The 14,913-nt window shown below is 39.8% G+C and overlaps 1 protein-coding gene across 1 annotated transcript in view; it reads left to right on the top strand.

Moving 5' to 3' along the window:
- Positions 1-317: 317 nt before the first annotated feature.
- The window catches only part of LRBA (LPS-responsive vesicle trafficking, beach and anchor containing), a gene marked incomplete at its 3' end in the record, with an annotated part of 87,886 nt that continues 73,290 nt past the window's right edge, over positions 318-14,913 (top strand). Inside the window, exon 1 of the mRNA XM_010185909.1 lies at positions 318-543. Within this exon, the coding sequence (XP_010184211.1) occupies positions 319-543 (225 nt within the window). The remainder of the gene's footprint in view (positions 544-14,913) is intronic.

Genomic DNA, 14,913 nt, shown 5'->3' with positions numbered 1-14,913 from the left:
TGGAGGTGGGACCCTCAGGCTTGTGGGGAGCGCCTGACTCTCAGTGAGTTCAAAAATATCTCGTGTTGTCCTTCAAGGCTGTAAATACCTGCCTCAGGGGAGAGAGCTGCTGACAGACGCCTCCTGCTGAGGAGAGAGCTGGGACTCTGAGGGCGCGTCCTCACTGCGTCCCCCGCCGGGCACTGGTTTCCTCGGGAGCCGGAGCTGACCCGGAGGAGCGGGCAGGCGGTTGCCATCCCGGAGCCCAAGTCGCTCTTTCTTCCCGGAGCGGCGACCGTGCTGCTGGCGTTTCAAGTCGTAACCTGAATCGAACTGGCCATGGCGAGTGAAGACAAACAAGTTGTTGAGCCAACAAGTGATGATGGAGGAGGAGGAGGAGAAGTGGGAAAAGAAGGAAATGCTGCTGAAGGGGGAAGTGTGCTGCAGCCCTTGAATCCAGGAGTCCCCATCCGAGGTATCAAGATGAAATTTGCTGTGCTGACAGGACTGGTGGAAGTTGGTGAAGTATCCAACAGAGACATAGTTGAAACCATGTTTAATCTGGTAAGTTGGTTGCCTTTTTGGGCATGAGAGAAAAGAACAGTGTATGTGTGCAGAAGGACCTCATGCTTTTTTGATGTTATTCTTCTGTCAGTATTTTTTACATGTTTATACTCCTACCATACTAGATTTTGTCTAGGTTCCTTTTACTAGTGGATCACAAAAGCTGAAGATAGAGCATATGAGCTTCTATATATCCATGTAAACTTGAAGGAACTCTAAACAGCATCCTCATTAGCTTGCCTCAAATAAATTGTTGCTTTATTTATAACTGAGAAACATATTGTTATGTTTAAACATTCAACAGGTGTACTCAACAAGAAAGTTAAATGTTGCTTTAGTAACTCAAACTGTCATCAAAACACACATGTTGTTGTTTTAAACCAAAACTACTTTTTCTCAGGAAGATGTTTATGTCCCTTTTTGCTTTCCTTTTGCTTTGGAAGTAGATAAAACTTCCATGTTCTGTCTACTGGGGGTGTCAGGGAGCAATTCATTCAAATGCTTTACTTTGTTTATTGGGAAGAGTAGAACTTAGTTTCAGTGTCCTTTTTTATTATTGAATTTGGTAGTCAGCTACTGTTTTTTGAATGCAGTATGGATTTACTACTTCATATTTAATACTTCATATTTAGTATTTATTACTTCATAATGGATCTTGCTAAAAATTGAGGATATAACTTCCTGTCAAAGCTGCAAACATAATATATACCATTGAACTTCTTGAGCCACATTTAAAACAGTTAGGCTAGCTGTTAATGTTTGTTTGCTGAAGGAGACCAAACATTAGGAGAAAAACTGTCTAGGTTTACAAAGACATTTTGCTATTATCAGAAGTCTCGAAACATCTCTAAAAATACTCATCGTTCCTCCTTCCTTTTAGTGAGCACCTTTGACTTTAAAAACAGTGTGATTTCTGACAAACCAGGAAGTGAGAGCATGTGGTAGTACAAAGCTCCGTAACTAGGAAAGTCAGCGCAAAAGGAATAGCTTTTAAAATGCTATTTGCATTTCAGTTATTTTGTTAGTAGTAGTTGCTACATGCAAGTTTTAATGGTCACTAAGTATTTGTGTGCTGAGTTAGTTTAATGTTTTTTGATGTTATCTTCTTGGGTTATGATAAATGTTTATTCTTTGAATATTTTTGTATTAACAATGTAATGCTTTAAATTGTTTGGATGATACAGAGGAATTGCAGTACTGGCAAAAATGAAGTGCAGAATAGAGGTTTTGTGGATGCTTCAGGTATGATAAAGTGATTTAAGTTACTTAGAGTGCACTTGACAATTGTCCTTGACTAAACTCAATGCTCAGATATGTGGATGTGAGGTTTGAAAGGAAATTCCAGTAAATAGTTTATTGTTTAGGACACTTGTGTGAGGTGAAAAAGTTCACGAGTGTGTTAAGTTTTACTGTGTTTCTAACATGGTCTTTTGAGTGGTGTACTGGAGATGTATTTTATGGTAGCAGTGGAAAGAGGCTCAGCAGAACAATTAAAAATGTAAAAGCATCTTGATCCTGGTATTCATTTTCTGCACCATTTTGGACAAGAGAGGAATGAAAAGTTCAGCTTAATTCAGAGAATCCTTGATTTTAGATTTAAGAGATCTGGAGAATCTGACCTGTGGACAGTATTCTCCTGGATCCTCATTTTTCAGTTAGAAGTAGGGAAGAGTTTCTGGCCCTAGAAATTCTCAAACTGGTTTCACTTTTTCTGCAAGTCAAACAACATTCCTGACCTTTAACAGAAGATTTCCCAACCATTCTAGCACACCTGCATTCTATGTGGGAGGCTAAAGTTCATGCTCCTGCACCACAGTATGCTGTCAGAGCAGAACCAGTCAGTTGATAGCTGTCACGAAACAAAAATATTTTGTAGTAAGGATACTTTACCTGGATTAGATAAGAACACAATCAAGATTTTTGGGCAGTATCAAAAAAAGAAGGTCCCATGGTTTTTCTGAGTCCTGGGAAAACAAGTCAGCTGCTGGTGACTAATTTGAAAGCAGAAGATGTCTTAGTGTTCTGTGGTTTTATCAGAACTAGAATGCTTAAAAAAAATCAAACCAGCCGACAAGCTCATAGGTTTTTTGTTTGTCTGCTTTCTGTAAGAACTGTTAAACTGGCTTTTTAATATAGCGTTGAGACACGAGGTCTCCCTACAAAGCAGTACGCATCCATCTGGCATTGAGTTCTGCCTCTGTTTGGTTTTTAGCTGTGACTTCTTAGATTTGTTACGATTAATACCTCTGAAATCACACAGATTAGAATTTAAGGCATGAGAAGTATTGGTTAGTAAAGGTGTACTTGCTTCTCTCCGTGTGTATGCAGAAAAGATTTAACTTTTATATGAAAAGTGATTCTTAGCTATGGCTTTTCTGGTCGTTTGTTTCCCAGTAGCTTTCGGAGCGAGTTTATTCATGCGTGCAGGTTCAGTTAGGGGTATGAAAATCGTGTTGAGATCTAATGGGGCTGAGTCCAACGTATCCCCTCCTATTGGGTTTCATGCAGTTTGGTGACTCATAACTGCACTACCTCAGTGGTAGTAGCAGAAATCAGCTAGCTCACTTCTTGTACTTTGAAAGGAGGAAGCGTACAGTATTTGGGGGATTTCTTGATCATTAAAGTGGAGTGTCATTAGACCAGAGTGGAAGGATGACTAGGCAAATCTGTATAGAAAGGTGTTTTAACATACTTATTTTTCATAGCATAACCACCCTCATAGGTGAAAAGTTTTTCTAAAAAGGGGAGGTTAGCTGACCTAATTCTTATTTCTTGAGCAAACGCATTGCTCTCAATTGTATTCTTCAAGCTTGTCACATATGCAGATTATGGTGAATTTCTTTTACCGTAGTGAGTCAAGAGAAGCCCACGGTGCTGTCTTGATGTTCCTCATCTTTAAGAATTTAAGAGGTGGTCATGCTTTGTAAGTGAAAGACTTGGAAGGTCAGAAGTCTAAAGTGCACAGTAATTGACCTGCTGTGTATTAAAGAATTCTAAGCTTCTGTAGTCCTGATTCCTTGAGCATAACTTGTTCAGTCCAGCAGTGTTGGAACTTGGAGCTGAGATCCACCGATTACATTTTTTCTGTCCAGTGTTATAACAGAGTGCTTAGTGAGTGTGCTTCTAGCATGCATAGTAGGCATTCAAAAGCCTAGTAGTCTCATTTTATTGTCTTTGGAATTTCTGCTCTTAGAAATATTCATATTGATCTGCTTGGCTTTGGTCAGTATTCTGCAAGAACCTGGTTTTCCAGCCCATATTAGATACGACTTTGTGCATTTCAGTGCTACTTAAAATTGAGAAGGAAAATGCTGACTTTAAAGAAGCTTATTATTCCGTGATAAGCTTTGAAAGCACTTTCTTGTTCAAGTATTAATCTGTTCTGTTATTTTTGTGAGAGACAGTAAGCTAAACTATGGGTATATAGTGTTGATTGGGAATTATACTTTTAATTGACTTTGGGCAGTAACAACTCTGAATTTCTTTTATATACAAATTGGGTGAATCCCTGTTCATGACCTTAGATCTGCTCCCTGCTTCCACCCTTAGTTTATTAAAATGAAAAACCTTGTGGTAGGAGAAGGTGATAGAATGGAAAACCAGGTTATTTACAGTAGGGTGTGTTACTAACTTTAAGTAGCTAAGTGTTTTTCATGGTAAAACAGAACGAGAAGTTGACCTCCTACTAATGAAGAAACTTTCAGATAGAGCAGTAGATAATTCAGGAATTGGCAAAACTTTAGAACATAACATACATATGTGAAATTAGTTACGGTACTGTGCTACTAGTGTCAAAACAGATTTTTAGGTTCTGAAGTTTAGAGGTGTGAACAACTAGTTCTGTCCTGAAGGGTCTACAGTCTGCAGTGGAAATTTAGGAGGCCCTTCCAAATCTCTAGATTAAAATTCTGGATGGAGCTTCTGGTCTACTCTATTCTAAACAGGCTTGTATTGTATGTCAATGTTGTCATGTTTCCAAGTTATTGCGGGTTTATTATTTACAATTAAAACTTAGCTCACTGGATATCCTTATCTTTCAGTAAGTAAAGGGATCTCATCGACCAGGGTTTTGTTCATAATGAATACTGTATGTGCAGGGGTTAGCTGCTGCATTAGGCTTCCAGTGGGAAATGGATATTCTGGTAAAATTCTGTTATGCTTCAGGCAAATGACTGTACAACTGTTGTCTTTTTCTGTGATGTTGGTGTAATTCAGTTTTGGGACTTCATGCTGAAATTTACTCAGGTCTCAAGTCAACGAGTATATAGAGACAACTGATGTTCTAGACTTTCTGCTCTTCTCTAAGAAAATGCTGTGGCTTGTCCTAAGCCAATTTTGTTTTAAAAAGCTTCAGCATTTTCAATTGATTGATTGACTATAATATAGTTATTTGTTTCAGATCTGTGTTGGGTTTTTTCCCTCAGTCTGCATTGCAAAGACTTTTTTTAATGTTTTGTCTGTCTTTTTGGTGAGGAGAGCGTGCTGTTGCTTCTCATTCTGTTCATGGCTTATGAGGTCCTCATCAAGAGTCCTCTAGTGACAAAGTGCTGATGAGAAAGAAATTTTAGGTTTTCATCACCTTTAAAGGAAAAATAACTGGAATTGGAGGAACAAAGACTAAAATTACTTTAAAAACTTCATTTGTCACCTCTCTCACTTCTGCCAGACTTTACTAAAATGACGAACAAAAGTCAACTTAACTTTAAAAAATTCTTACCTTTTACTTTCCCTGTTTCTTCTTTTTAAAGTAAATCTTCTTCCCCAGCCCCACTTGGGTTGTTTTGTTGAATAAATCTGAGATAAATGTCAGGACTGCCACTTGTTTGCCTTCTGCTGATGTGCGCTCTGTTGCTCTTGTCATTTCTCCATTGCTATGGTTTCTGCACTATAGACACTGTTCATCGTTATTCATATTGAAAGCTAATGGCTGATACAACAGGTTTTTAATTTGGTACGAGTGCTTCTGAAACACTGATATAATAAATTTTATGAAGTAGAAATTCCCTGTTATTTGTCTCTGGTCACAGACTTATTTTTTGTTTGGTTTGGTTTTTTTGTTTATGTTCTTGTAGAAAACCCCCAAAGCTAATGCTGATAATTACATATATTGCAGTAGGAAAAATGCACCATGAATGTTTTCATAGCAATGCAGTGTTTTCATTACCTTACTGCATGTTTCTAGAGAATGCTAGGATTTATTTTCTATATAAACTTATCGATGCTTATGACAAGTGAGAGTAAGCAAATAATTTATAGAGCACCAATGAATATTGTGAATTTCTTAACAGATGCAGTCTTCCCTGGTAGGTTCCCAGTAAATACACCTCTGGCTACTGTTACCCTAGTTCAGTCACTTCTGTCCAGTTACAGTGTAGATGATAAGGTAGGTCTGGGGCTTTAGCTGAGTCAAGCTTGTAGTTTGTTTTTTTCTTTTTAAAGTCATAGTAAATTGGACTGTCCACTGTCTTAGTGATCATGCATGGTTTTACTCTTGGTGAATGAGTGGAGTTCAGAAAAATATCTGTTATGCTGCCAAATCTGTATCAATGTAGTTTTTATCAAATACATCAGATACAAACTTATTTCTTGCTGACCCCTTTGCAGTGGAGGACTTTTGCCTAGTTTGATGGATGAATTTAGATTCCTTTATTTCAAGTCATGTTAATGCTTTTGAAGACCTCTAATTTGGTGTCTGGTAACAGCAAATATGATTTTGGTACTTATGGCTGACTGAATGAGACAGAGAGATGTCTTTCACCAGACTTTACCTAGCTCAAAATTGTTGAGTAATGGGAGTCACTTGTCCTTCACTTGAAGTAAGAATTACAGACCTTGTTAAAATGTATTCTTAGTAGTTGTGGATGTACTTACTGTTAAAGTAATATGTTTTGTTTTTTTCAAGTATTGACGCAACTTGGAAATCACTTTGTATTTAGTGGAAATATCACCCTGCATTGTAAGTGTAGGAATTTAGGGAAATTTTGTGGTCAGTTGAGAAATGCATGGAATGTAGTAAGTGAGATGGTAGTGTCATTCTTGAATTAGGCATGCTGATGATTTAGAAGAAAATTGTCTAGACTCTGAAAAAGAGCTGACTTAGACATTGGCTGTGGTATCAACTCACTTCTGTTACTGCAGAGAAAACACACAAAATCTCAAGACCGCGCTGTAGAGTGTTCAGTTTTTCTTCTTCCTCGCTGGCCAGTTTTTATAGCTTCTCATGACCAATGGGAAGTTTCAAGTGTCTATGAATGACATGCTCTGTGTTTTCTAGAAGTGTTGACATCCTGTACTGCCATCAGTAGGCTCTGTGCAAACCTAAACTAAAGGTGAAAAAGCAGGACTGAACCAGCCATTTATATGTATTGTGTATGCAGTATTTAATAGACAGTTTTTAATTAGCAGTCTGTTCTACAATTAAACCCGTTTAAAATGCGTCCATAGCATACTTTAGAATTCCCCTTTAGAGGAGAATGCATCAGTTCAATGACAGATTTTCCTAGTAGATGTCCTGTAACAAAGGAGAGAGAGTCGGGTATCTATTGCAGTTGCTTGCTCTCTCTAAATAGTATTTTGTATCACCTTTTTCAGACAGTGCTGGGCTAGAATGGAGCATTGGCCTGACTCAGCAGTGCAGATAGCACAGTAAAGTAGTGACCATATGGGCTGGGTCAGGAAAAGCATTTACGGATTAGGGAATAGAATGAAATTAGTCAAAAGCATCAGGGAAATAGGTGACTGGCATGTCAAGGTTGCTACAAACGCTGGACTTTGCTGCAGAGGGAGATAAAAATAGATAATTATGCATGTCGGTTGAAAGAGATTATTGGAGGGATAACCGAAGTGTGCAGATTCAAGAGTAGTGAATGAAGAAATTTTTTGAAGTGGCTGTATTGGATGAATACTGGAGGTTAAAGGAAATCAGGGATGAGAAAGTTGCTTAATTCTTTTTCAAGGTATGATGTCTTTTTTGGTACAGTGTTAGGTACTCAGTTGTACACTCAGATGTTTAAACTTGCTGAGACATTGCAGTCTTCTGAAAAACATCAGGTGGGTTTGTTTTTTTTGTGTTGAGATTTCAAGTCTGATAAAAGATAACAATGAGCTCTCTGTGGTTTCTTTCACTATCTATATATTTCTTTTACCACCTATTGGAGAACCTGCAGTCATTCTGAACTGTATCCCACTTGACATGGTGTTCTGTTTTTTTTTGTTTTTGTTTTTTTTTTTTTCTTAGCTGGATAAGTTGGTAACTTAAAGCATTTATAGCTTCTGTCTTTATTTGAACGTGAAGTTCTTTATGAACCTTGAGGAAGAAGCTTTAATCTGTTGCACAAATTCAGTCATTAGATGGAAAATAGTTAATTGCTACCTTCAATGTTCTTGTGTATAAAACAGTTTAAGAACATCTTCTGTAAAATTCAGTCTTACACACATTAAATTTAAGCATATCTTTTTCAAGAACTTCTATTTATTTTAAGTAGGTCAATCTGAATGAAAGTTTTTGTTCATAGTCACTAATTACAGTTAGATAACTTTCTACCATACAAGTGTCTTCCCCAGGCCCTAGAGGCCTTGCTAGTCTCTTCATAACATTTTGTATGATGGCTTTTGGTATTAACTTGACCTAATTACTAATGTCCTAATTTAGATTACATTTCTGCTTTAACGAATTCTGGATTTTTCTGTTAGACTTGGTATTGTGCTCGAGCATATTATTGCCCATCCAAAAGGTAGTTTGGTCGTTTTTTTTTTTTTCCTCTGGGAAACCTTCAGACTTTGTCTGGAAGCTCTGGCCATTTGCCAGGAATCTGAGGGCTCTGATTAATTTGCATAAAACAGGACACTCTTGCCACCTGCTTTTTTAATACCACGTGTGGCCAGTGGAGACTGTAGTTTCCAGTATGCTGTGCTCTATATTTAGAGCAGATAGCAATCGAGATGCATCCTTGCACAACTGCTGTAATCAGGTTCACTAAATAGTGATGCTGCATGAGCAGTTGCAACTGTACCTTTTCCTGAGACACTGTAGTCTTTGTGCTGATACCAGCATCTTGTTGAAATTTGTCAAGAGCTTGCATTTCTACAGTGCTTTAGATTCCAAAGCTTCACAAATAGGCATAAGCAGTTTCTAAATAGAAACTATTTGTGGAGAAGAAAACCTAATGCTTTCCATTGCACTGGATTCCTCTAGTAACAACTGGGGAGCTGGGAGCAGCCACATCCCAGGCATGATTTTCTTGCTAATAGCTGCCTTGAGATGATATTTAAATGAGAATAGCTAGTGGGAATAGGATGTGCTCTGTTGCCTCCTGTGAAGTGCTCTGTGAGTTTGAGCTGCAAGTCTCTTTACTGCAGCCTGCATATGAATAGTTCTGTTGATGTTTTTCTATTCTACATACATCAAGCCAAAATTTCATGTGTGTTATACAGCACACATCAAAATATATTTGAATTTGCTGTATAACATCACATATATCTTAATTTGCTGTATAACATCACATCAAAACTTATCTATCTGGATGTGACTGAAAACTGGAAATTAGTTGTTCGGGCAAAAACCTCCTCTTTTTTGTTGACGTAACTGAAAAAAGTGACACTTAAAGAGCTAATGGGTTAGCTTTCCTGAAAATCAGAACCAGAGTAACCACTTAAGAGTCATCTGTTTCATGGGACAGGGTTGTGTGTGTGCTTGTGTCCACCCCACCCCGCTTTGCTGTCAGCAGTCATTCCCTATGGTGTGAACAGAAGTTACAGAAATAAATGAATGAAATCAAGTTTATTCTATTTGCCCCACTTAGATAAGCCAGACTTCTAGTTTTGTACTAGCCCTGTAAAACAGTAACTGTAACAGTACACAGGGTGATCTTTAGCTTATTTATTCTCTGTTTTGGGGATGCAGAAAGGCTAGAGGCACCAGTAAGTAGCAGGTAAGATGAGCACTGCAGCTGGAGAGCAATTTCTCTTATAAAAGAGCAACAAGAGAACCAGTAGCATCTTGGAATTGGGAAGTAGGCAATTATGGAGTATGAGGTGCAGAATGTTTGCTTGATAAATCTCTCACAAATTGGTTCTTTTATCAAACTGTGCAGATTTGGTTGGGAATTGCACTGGTTGCTTTCTCAAATACGATTGTGACGGGGGTGGGTAGGGAGCTGTTTGGTAGAATAAGGTAAACCTTGTTGCTGTAGAACTGTTGAATAAAGGCTTTGCGGATCCTGTGATTTTCTTTTAAGTTTTAGTAGTCCATTATTAGGGAAGTGATACTGTTTGCACTTATCAGTATTAAAACTGCACTCCTAAGGGCAGAATTATTAACAATTCAGGTGGACCTTGGAAGCAAGTAGTGCTTAAAAAAAGACAAAGCAAAATAAAAAACCCATGAAGGTTCTTTATGCAGAATCATCGACATAGGTTAAAAAAAATGGCCAATGATACAGAAGTGGAATTGCTGATAAGGCCTAAACGATGCAATTGGGGGGAGAGTAGGAACCAAATGACTAATGGAAACTATCAGTCCAGTCAGCATCTGCCTCCTGCTAATGTTTTTGTTGAAACTAAGCATGTGATATGTCTGTAGTTTTGGTTGTGAACTTGAAATGAACTTGCAGGCTTTTTAAAATGTCTGTTGTTTTTTTTTCCTCTCTCATGGGAACTTAGTTATACTGTAGGATTTTATTCCAGTGTATAATTTGGGTGCTGTAATGCCAGACATTTAGGTATCTGCTATGGAGTATGAAACTAAGTAACTGACTGCTTTTTGAATGTGTTTCAAAATAGCTAAGGTGATTTGAGGAGCTATGTATGTTTCATATATAGTTGACCTTATAGAATGAAAGAACACTGAGATGCTGGCAATGAATATTTCAATCAGGATTGCAGAAAGTTCTCTTTCCATTTTGTCGTCATGGAATCCTAGAATGGTTTGGGTTGGAAGGGACCTCAAAGATCATCTAGTTTCAACCTCCCTGCCATAGGCAGGAGCACTTACCACTAGGTTGCTGAAGGCCCCATTCAGTCTGGCCTTGAACACTTCTGGATAGGGGGCATCCACAACTTCCCTGGGCAACCTGTGCCAGTGTCTCACCACCCTCACACTAAAGAATTTCTTCCTAATATCTAGTCTAAAGCTACCCTCATCCAGTTTGAAACCATTCCCCTTCATCCTATCACTACCTGCCCCTGTAAAAAGCGCCTCCACAGCTTTCTTATAGGACCCCTTCAGGAACTGGAAGGTCACTATAAGGTCTCCCCAGAGTTTTCTTCAGGCTGAACAACACCAAATCTCTCAGCCTGTTCCCATAAGGGAGGTGCTTCAGCCCTCTGATCATCTTCGTGGCCCTCCTCTGGATCCGCTTCAACAGCTCGATGTCCTTTTTGTGTTGGGGACCCCAGGACTGGACTTAGTACTCCAGGTGGGGTCTCAGGAGAGCAGAGTAGATGGGCAGAATCAACTCCCTCGCCCTGCTGGCCGTGATTCTTTTGATGCAGCCCAGGATACTGTTGGTTTTCTGGGCTGCTAGCACACATGCCTGCTCTTGTTGTGCTTTTCATCAACCAACACCCCCAAGTCTGTCTCCTCAGGACTGCTCTCAAGCCTTTCTCTGCCCAGCCTGTATTTGTGGTTGGGATTGCCCCTACCCAGGTGCAGGATGTTACTGTTGACCTTGCTGAATTTCCTGTGGTTTGCACAGGCCCACCTCTGTCCAAGTCCCTCTGCATGGCATCCCTTTCCTCCAGTGTGTCAACCTCACTACGTGGCTTGGTGTTCAGAAACTTGCCGAGAGTGCACTCGATTCCACTGTTCATGTTGCCGCCAAAGATGTTAAACAGTGCCGGTCTAAGTGCCGATCTCTGAGGAACACTACTCGTTACTGGTCTCCAATTGGACATTGAGCTGTTGACCTCAACTCTGAGTGTGACCATCCAGCTAATTCCTTATCCAGCGAGTGGTCCATCTGTCAGATGCACATCTCTCCAAGTTAGAGACAAGGATGTCTGTTGGAGTGTATCCAGAGGAGGGCCACAAAAATGATCAGAGATCACAGGCTGAGAGAGTTGGGGTTGTTCAGCCTGGAGAAGAGAAGGCTTCGGGGACACCTTATAGCGACCTTCCAGTACCTGAAGGGGTCTTACAAGAAAGCTGGGGAGGGACTTTTTACAAGGGCAGGTAGTGATAGAATGAGGGGGAATGGCTTTAAACTGGAAGAGGGTAGCTTTAGACTAGGTATTAGAAAGAAATTCTTTAGTGTGAGGGTGGTGAGACACTGGCACAGGTTGCCCAGGGAAGTTGTGGATGCCCCCTTCCTGGAAGTGTTCAAGGCCAGGTTGGACAGGGCTTTGAGCAACCTGGTCTGGTGGGAGGTGTCCCTGCCCATGGCAGGGGATTGGACTGAAGATCTTTAAGGTCCCTTCCAACCCAAACCATTCTATGAGTCTATGTTAGGTGGGACAGTGTCAAATGCTTTGCACAAGTCCAGGTAGATGATGTCAGTTGCTCTCCCCTTATTCACCAATGCTGCAACTCCATCATGGAAGGCCACCAAATTTGTCAGGCACGATTTGCCCTTAGTGAGGCCATATTGTCACCAATCGCCTCCTTATTTTCCGTGTGCCTTAGTATAATATCCAAGAGGATCTCCTTCATGATCTTGCCAGGCACAGAAGTGAGTGTGACTGGCCTGTAGTTCTCTGTGTTTTCCTTTTTTCCTTTTTTTCCTTTCCAACTCAACGATAAAGTGCTGTGAAAAGAGTTCTCAGACACAGAGAGCATCCCAGCAGCTTCGCATCTTTATGCAAATCATGGGGAAAAGATTGCCTTGTCTTCTTGCCAAAGAAAGGTCTCAACCTTACTTTATTGGAGACCTGGCACTAAAGACTTGTGCCCTTCCTGTCTACTGCTTCTAAAGTGAAATGTGTATTGTGCTTTGGGGATTTTCTTGGCTTAGTAAAGTCTCACCTATGCAGGAAATGAATGCCACCTTTATTTCTATCTTTAGTAGGAAGAAATTCAAATTGCCATTTGTCAGGAGTGCATAGCCATGGTGTTACAAGTGACTTGCAAGGGGACATTTCTAGCACCTCTTCTGCAAAGACTAGGCTAATATACAGCAAAGAATGCCAAGTTTGTGTGTATAGAGAGAAGGCGCAGAAAGAAACAAGTCTCAGATGTTGTGGTTAAGGTGTTTCAATAAGGTTCTCCTGTCACTCACGTATGACAGGAAAGGTTTGGAGCTGGAAGATAGTGGTTTTCTTGCCCATATGTTAGGACTTTACTCAACTTTTATTTAATGTGTGCAGAATCCCAACTTTTTTGCTGGAAAGTAAATTATCTTCAGGTGTAAAGGTTTGTCCAGTGACTGAAAGACCACCAAAGTTGGTTAGACATATTTCAAAAAGACAGAATTTAGATCTCCTCAGGCAAGAAATAGCAGAAGCTTGGCTTTCCTGCGTCTGGATGGTGCTGTCATTTTGCTGAGAAGTGACATCCCCATTTCCAGCTAGCTTTTGTTCTAGGAGTGTGCGTAGTCCTTGTGTGTCCTGTCCTGAGAGAAGCCATGAGCAAGCTGAAGTCATCGAACACTTCTAGATACAAGTTAGTGTCATGTGTTGTCTGCCACTCCCCTACCCCCCAAAAAAGAAAAAGGGAGGAAATAAATTTCATATTGTCAGATGATGTAGATGATTGTAACAAGGAAAATTGTCAGTTCAGGCTTTCCATCAGCTAGGTTTTGTGTGGCAAATTGAGAGGCCTGGAAGATTGGATACAAAGTGGAAGTTGGGGGTAAAGAAACCCTAACATTTCACTTGAGAGCTAACCTAATCTTGATGCCTTTGCTGTTGTTCCTAGCACATTAAAGATGGATATGTCTGTAGGAGGCTGTTGGGATCGCTTCAATTCCAGTCGTAGGAATGGAGGTAGAGGTAAAATTTTAGAGGAACGACCTAACTCTGTCCAAAGAAATTATCTTAAATTAACATCACAAATGAACACTGTAGTTTAATATTTGTAACTGTGCTGTAGTACACTATTTGTTTCAAATTCAAACTTTTGAAGTAATATCCTGAATGTCTAAATGTCATGATACTTAGGTTGTTAATTTCTATGGGAAAAATCACTTTTTGAAGTGCAAAAGTGTGTCAGAAATTTAAGCTAAACTTATGTTTGGAGGCTGGGGAGGGAGAGTTATTTTGCTGTTTCTGTCATGTGTTGTTTAGTATCTGTGTTTTAGTTTGCTCTGTATTGTGACACCGTATGTTAGTCCTGTAGCTATTGCTATCTGCCATGTAGAGTTTAATGAGAGTTGTATGGCTTATTCCTGTTAAAATTCGTAGTCTGGTAGCTGAAGCCCTGTATCATCTTGAACAGGGTATTTCCCCGATTTCAGTGTAGTGATGTTGCATATTACCGGTGGTAGGACTAGTCAGGCACAGGCTTGATGACCATTTTCTGGTATGTGTGACACCTATTTTGTGGAATAGTGCTTCAGTTTTGGAATATACTTACTGTATGTCTTCTGTGGGTTGGCAGTGCTTTTGACTTCTGTAGCACTGAGTTAGAAGTGATCTTCATACTTCAGTTTCCTGTTGAAGGTAGGTATATTGGGAAGTAGGTGAATAGCTTTAAATGCTTATTTATGTTCTTCTTTCAGTTGAGTATTCAATTCCACAACTTTTAAGAGTCGGCTTTAGTATTTTCTATAGATCTACTGTCTTACATGTATGAAGCTAGAGATACAGCCATGTTTGGCTTCCCTCTTCTCAGCCCTGCGTGTTATACTGTGCTTTCTGCTTGGAAATCAAGTAGAGTTAAGACCGTTTAGTACCTGACTCTAGAGCTGCCTCATTATACTTCTTGCATTGTGGTTTTATGTGAAGCCTGAACTCCTCTTGCCTCTAAAAGGAAGAAGGGAAACCATATGCAATTCAGGTGTCTTGCAGCCGTCTTCGTGGGATAGCGTGTAATACTCTTAATGTTTCTCTTTCCTTCTGCAATTCTGTCAACTCCTGAGAAGAGAGAGGGAGGCAAGGCCTACCATGATAATGTCTGATCCCTGAGATGTTATCTTTGTCCTGTTATCTGCTGGCGTGTTTGTTTCTGTAACTCCAGTGACACTTAAATGGTTCAAACTTAGCCTTAAGTTTTCTCCCAGAATCCTGTAATGTTTTTCAAACTTTTGATAGCTTTACTATTCCATGAGCCACTAGTAGCCTCTGTATGCCTTCTGCTACTGTCTTCATTTCACAGTACTTCAGCAGAGTATTCTTTGTCATTCCAAATAGTACTGAAAAATACAGCTTTGCTTGGGGAGAGTGCCCTTTTTAGGGAATTGGACTTTTCATCCTCACTGTATGTGCAGAGGCATGGAA

The sequence above is a fragment of the Mesitornis unicolor genome, unplaced genomic scaffold (genome assembly GCF_000695765.1).
Source record: "Mesitornis unicolor isolate BGI_N332 unplaced genomic scaffold, ASM69576v1 scaffold12266, whole genome shotgun sequence".
Lineage (NCBI taxonomy): Eukaryota > Metazoa > Chordata > Aves > Mesitornithiformes > Mesitornithidae > Mesitornis > Mesitornis unicolor.
This window is presented reverse-complemented; position numbering and strand designations above follow the sequence as displayed.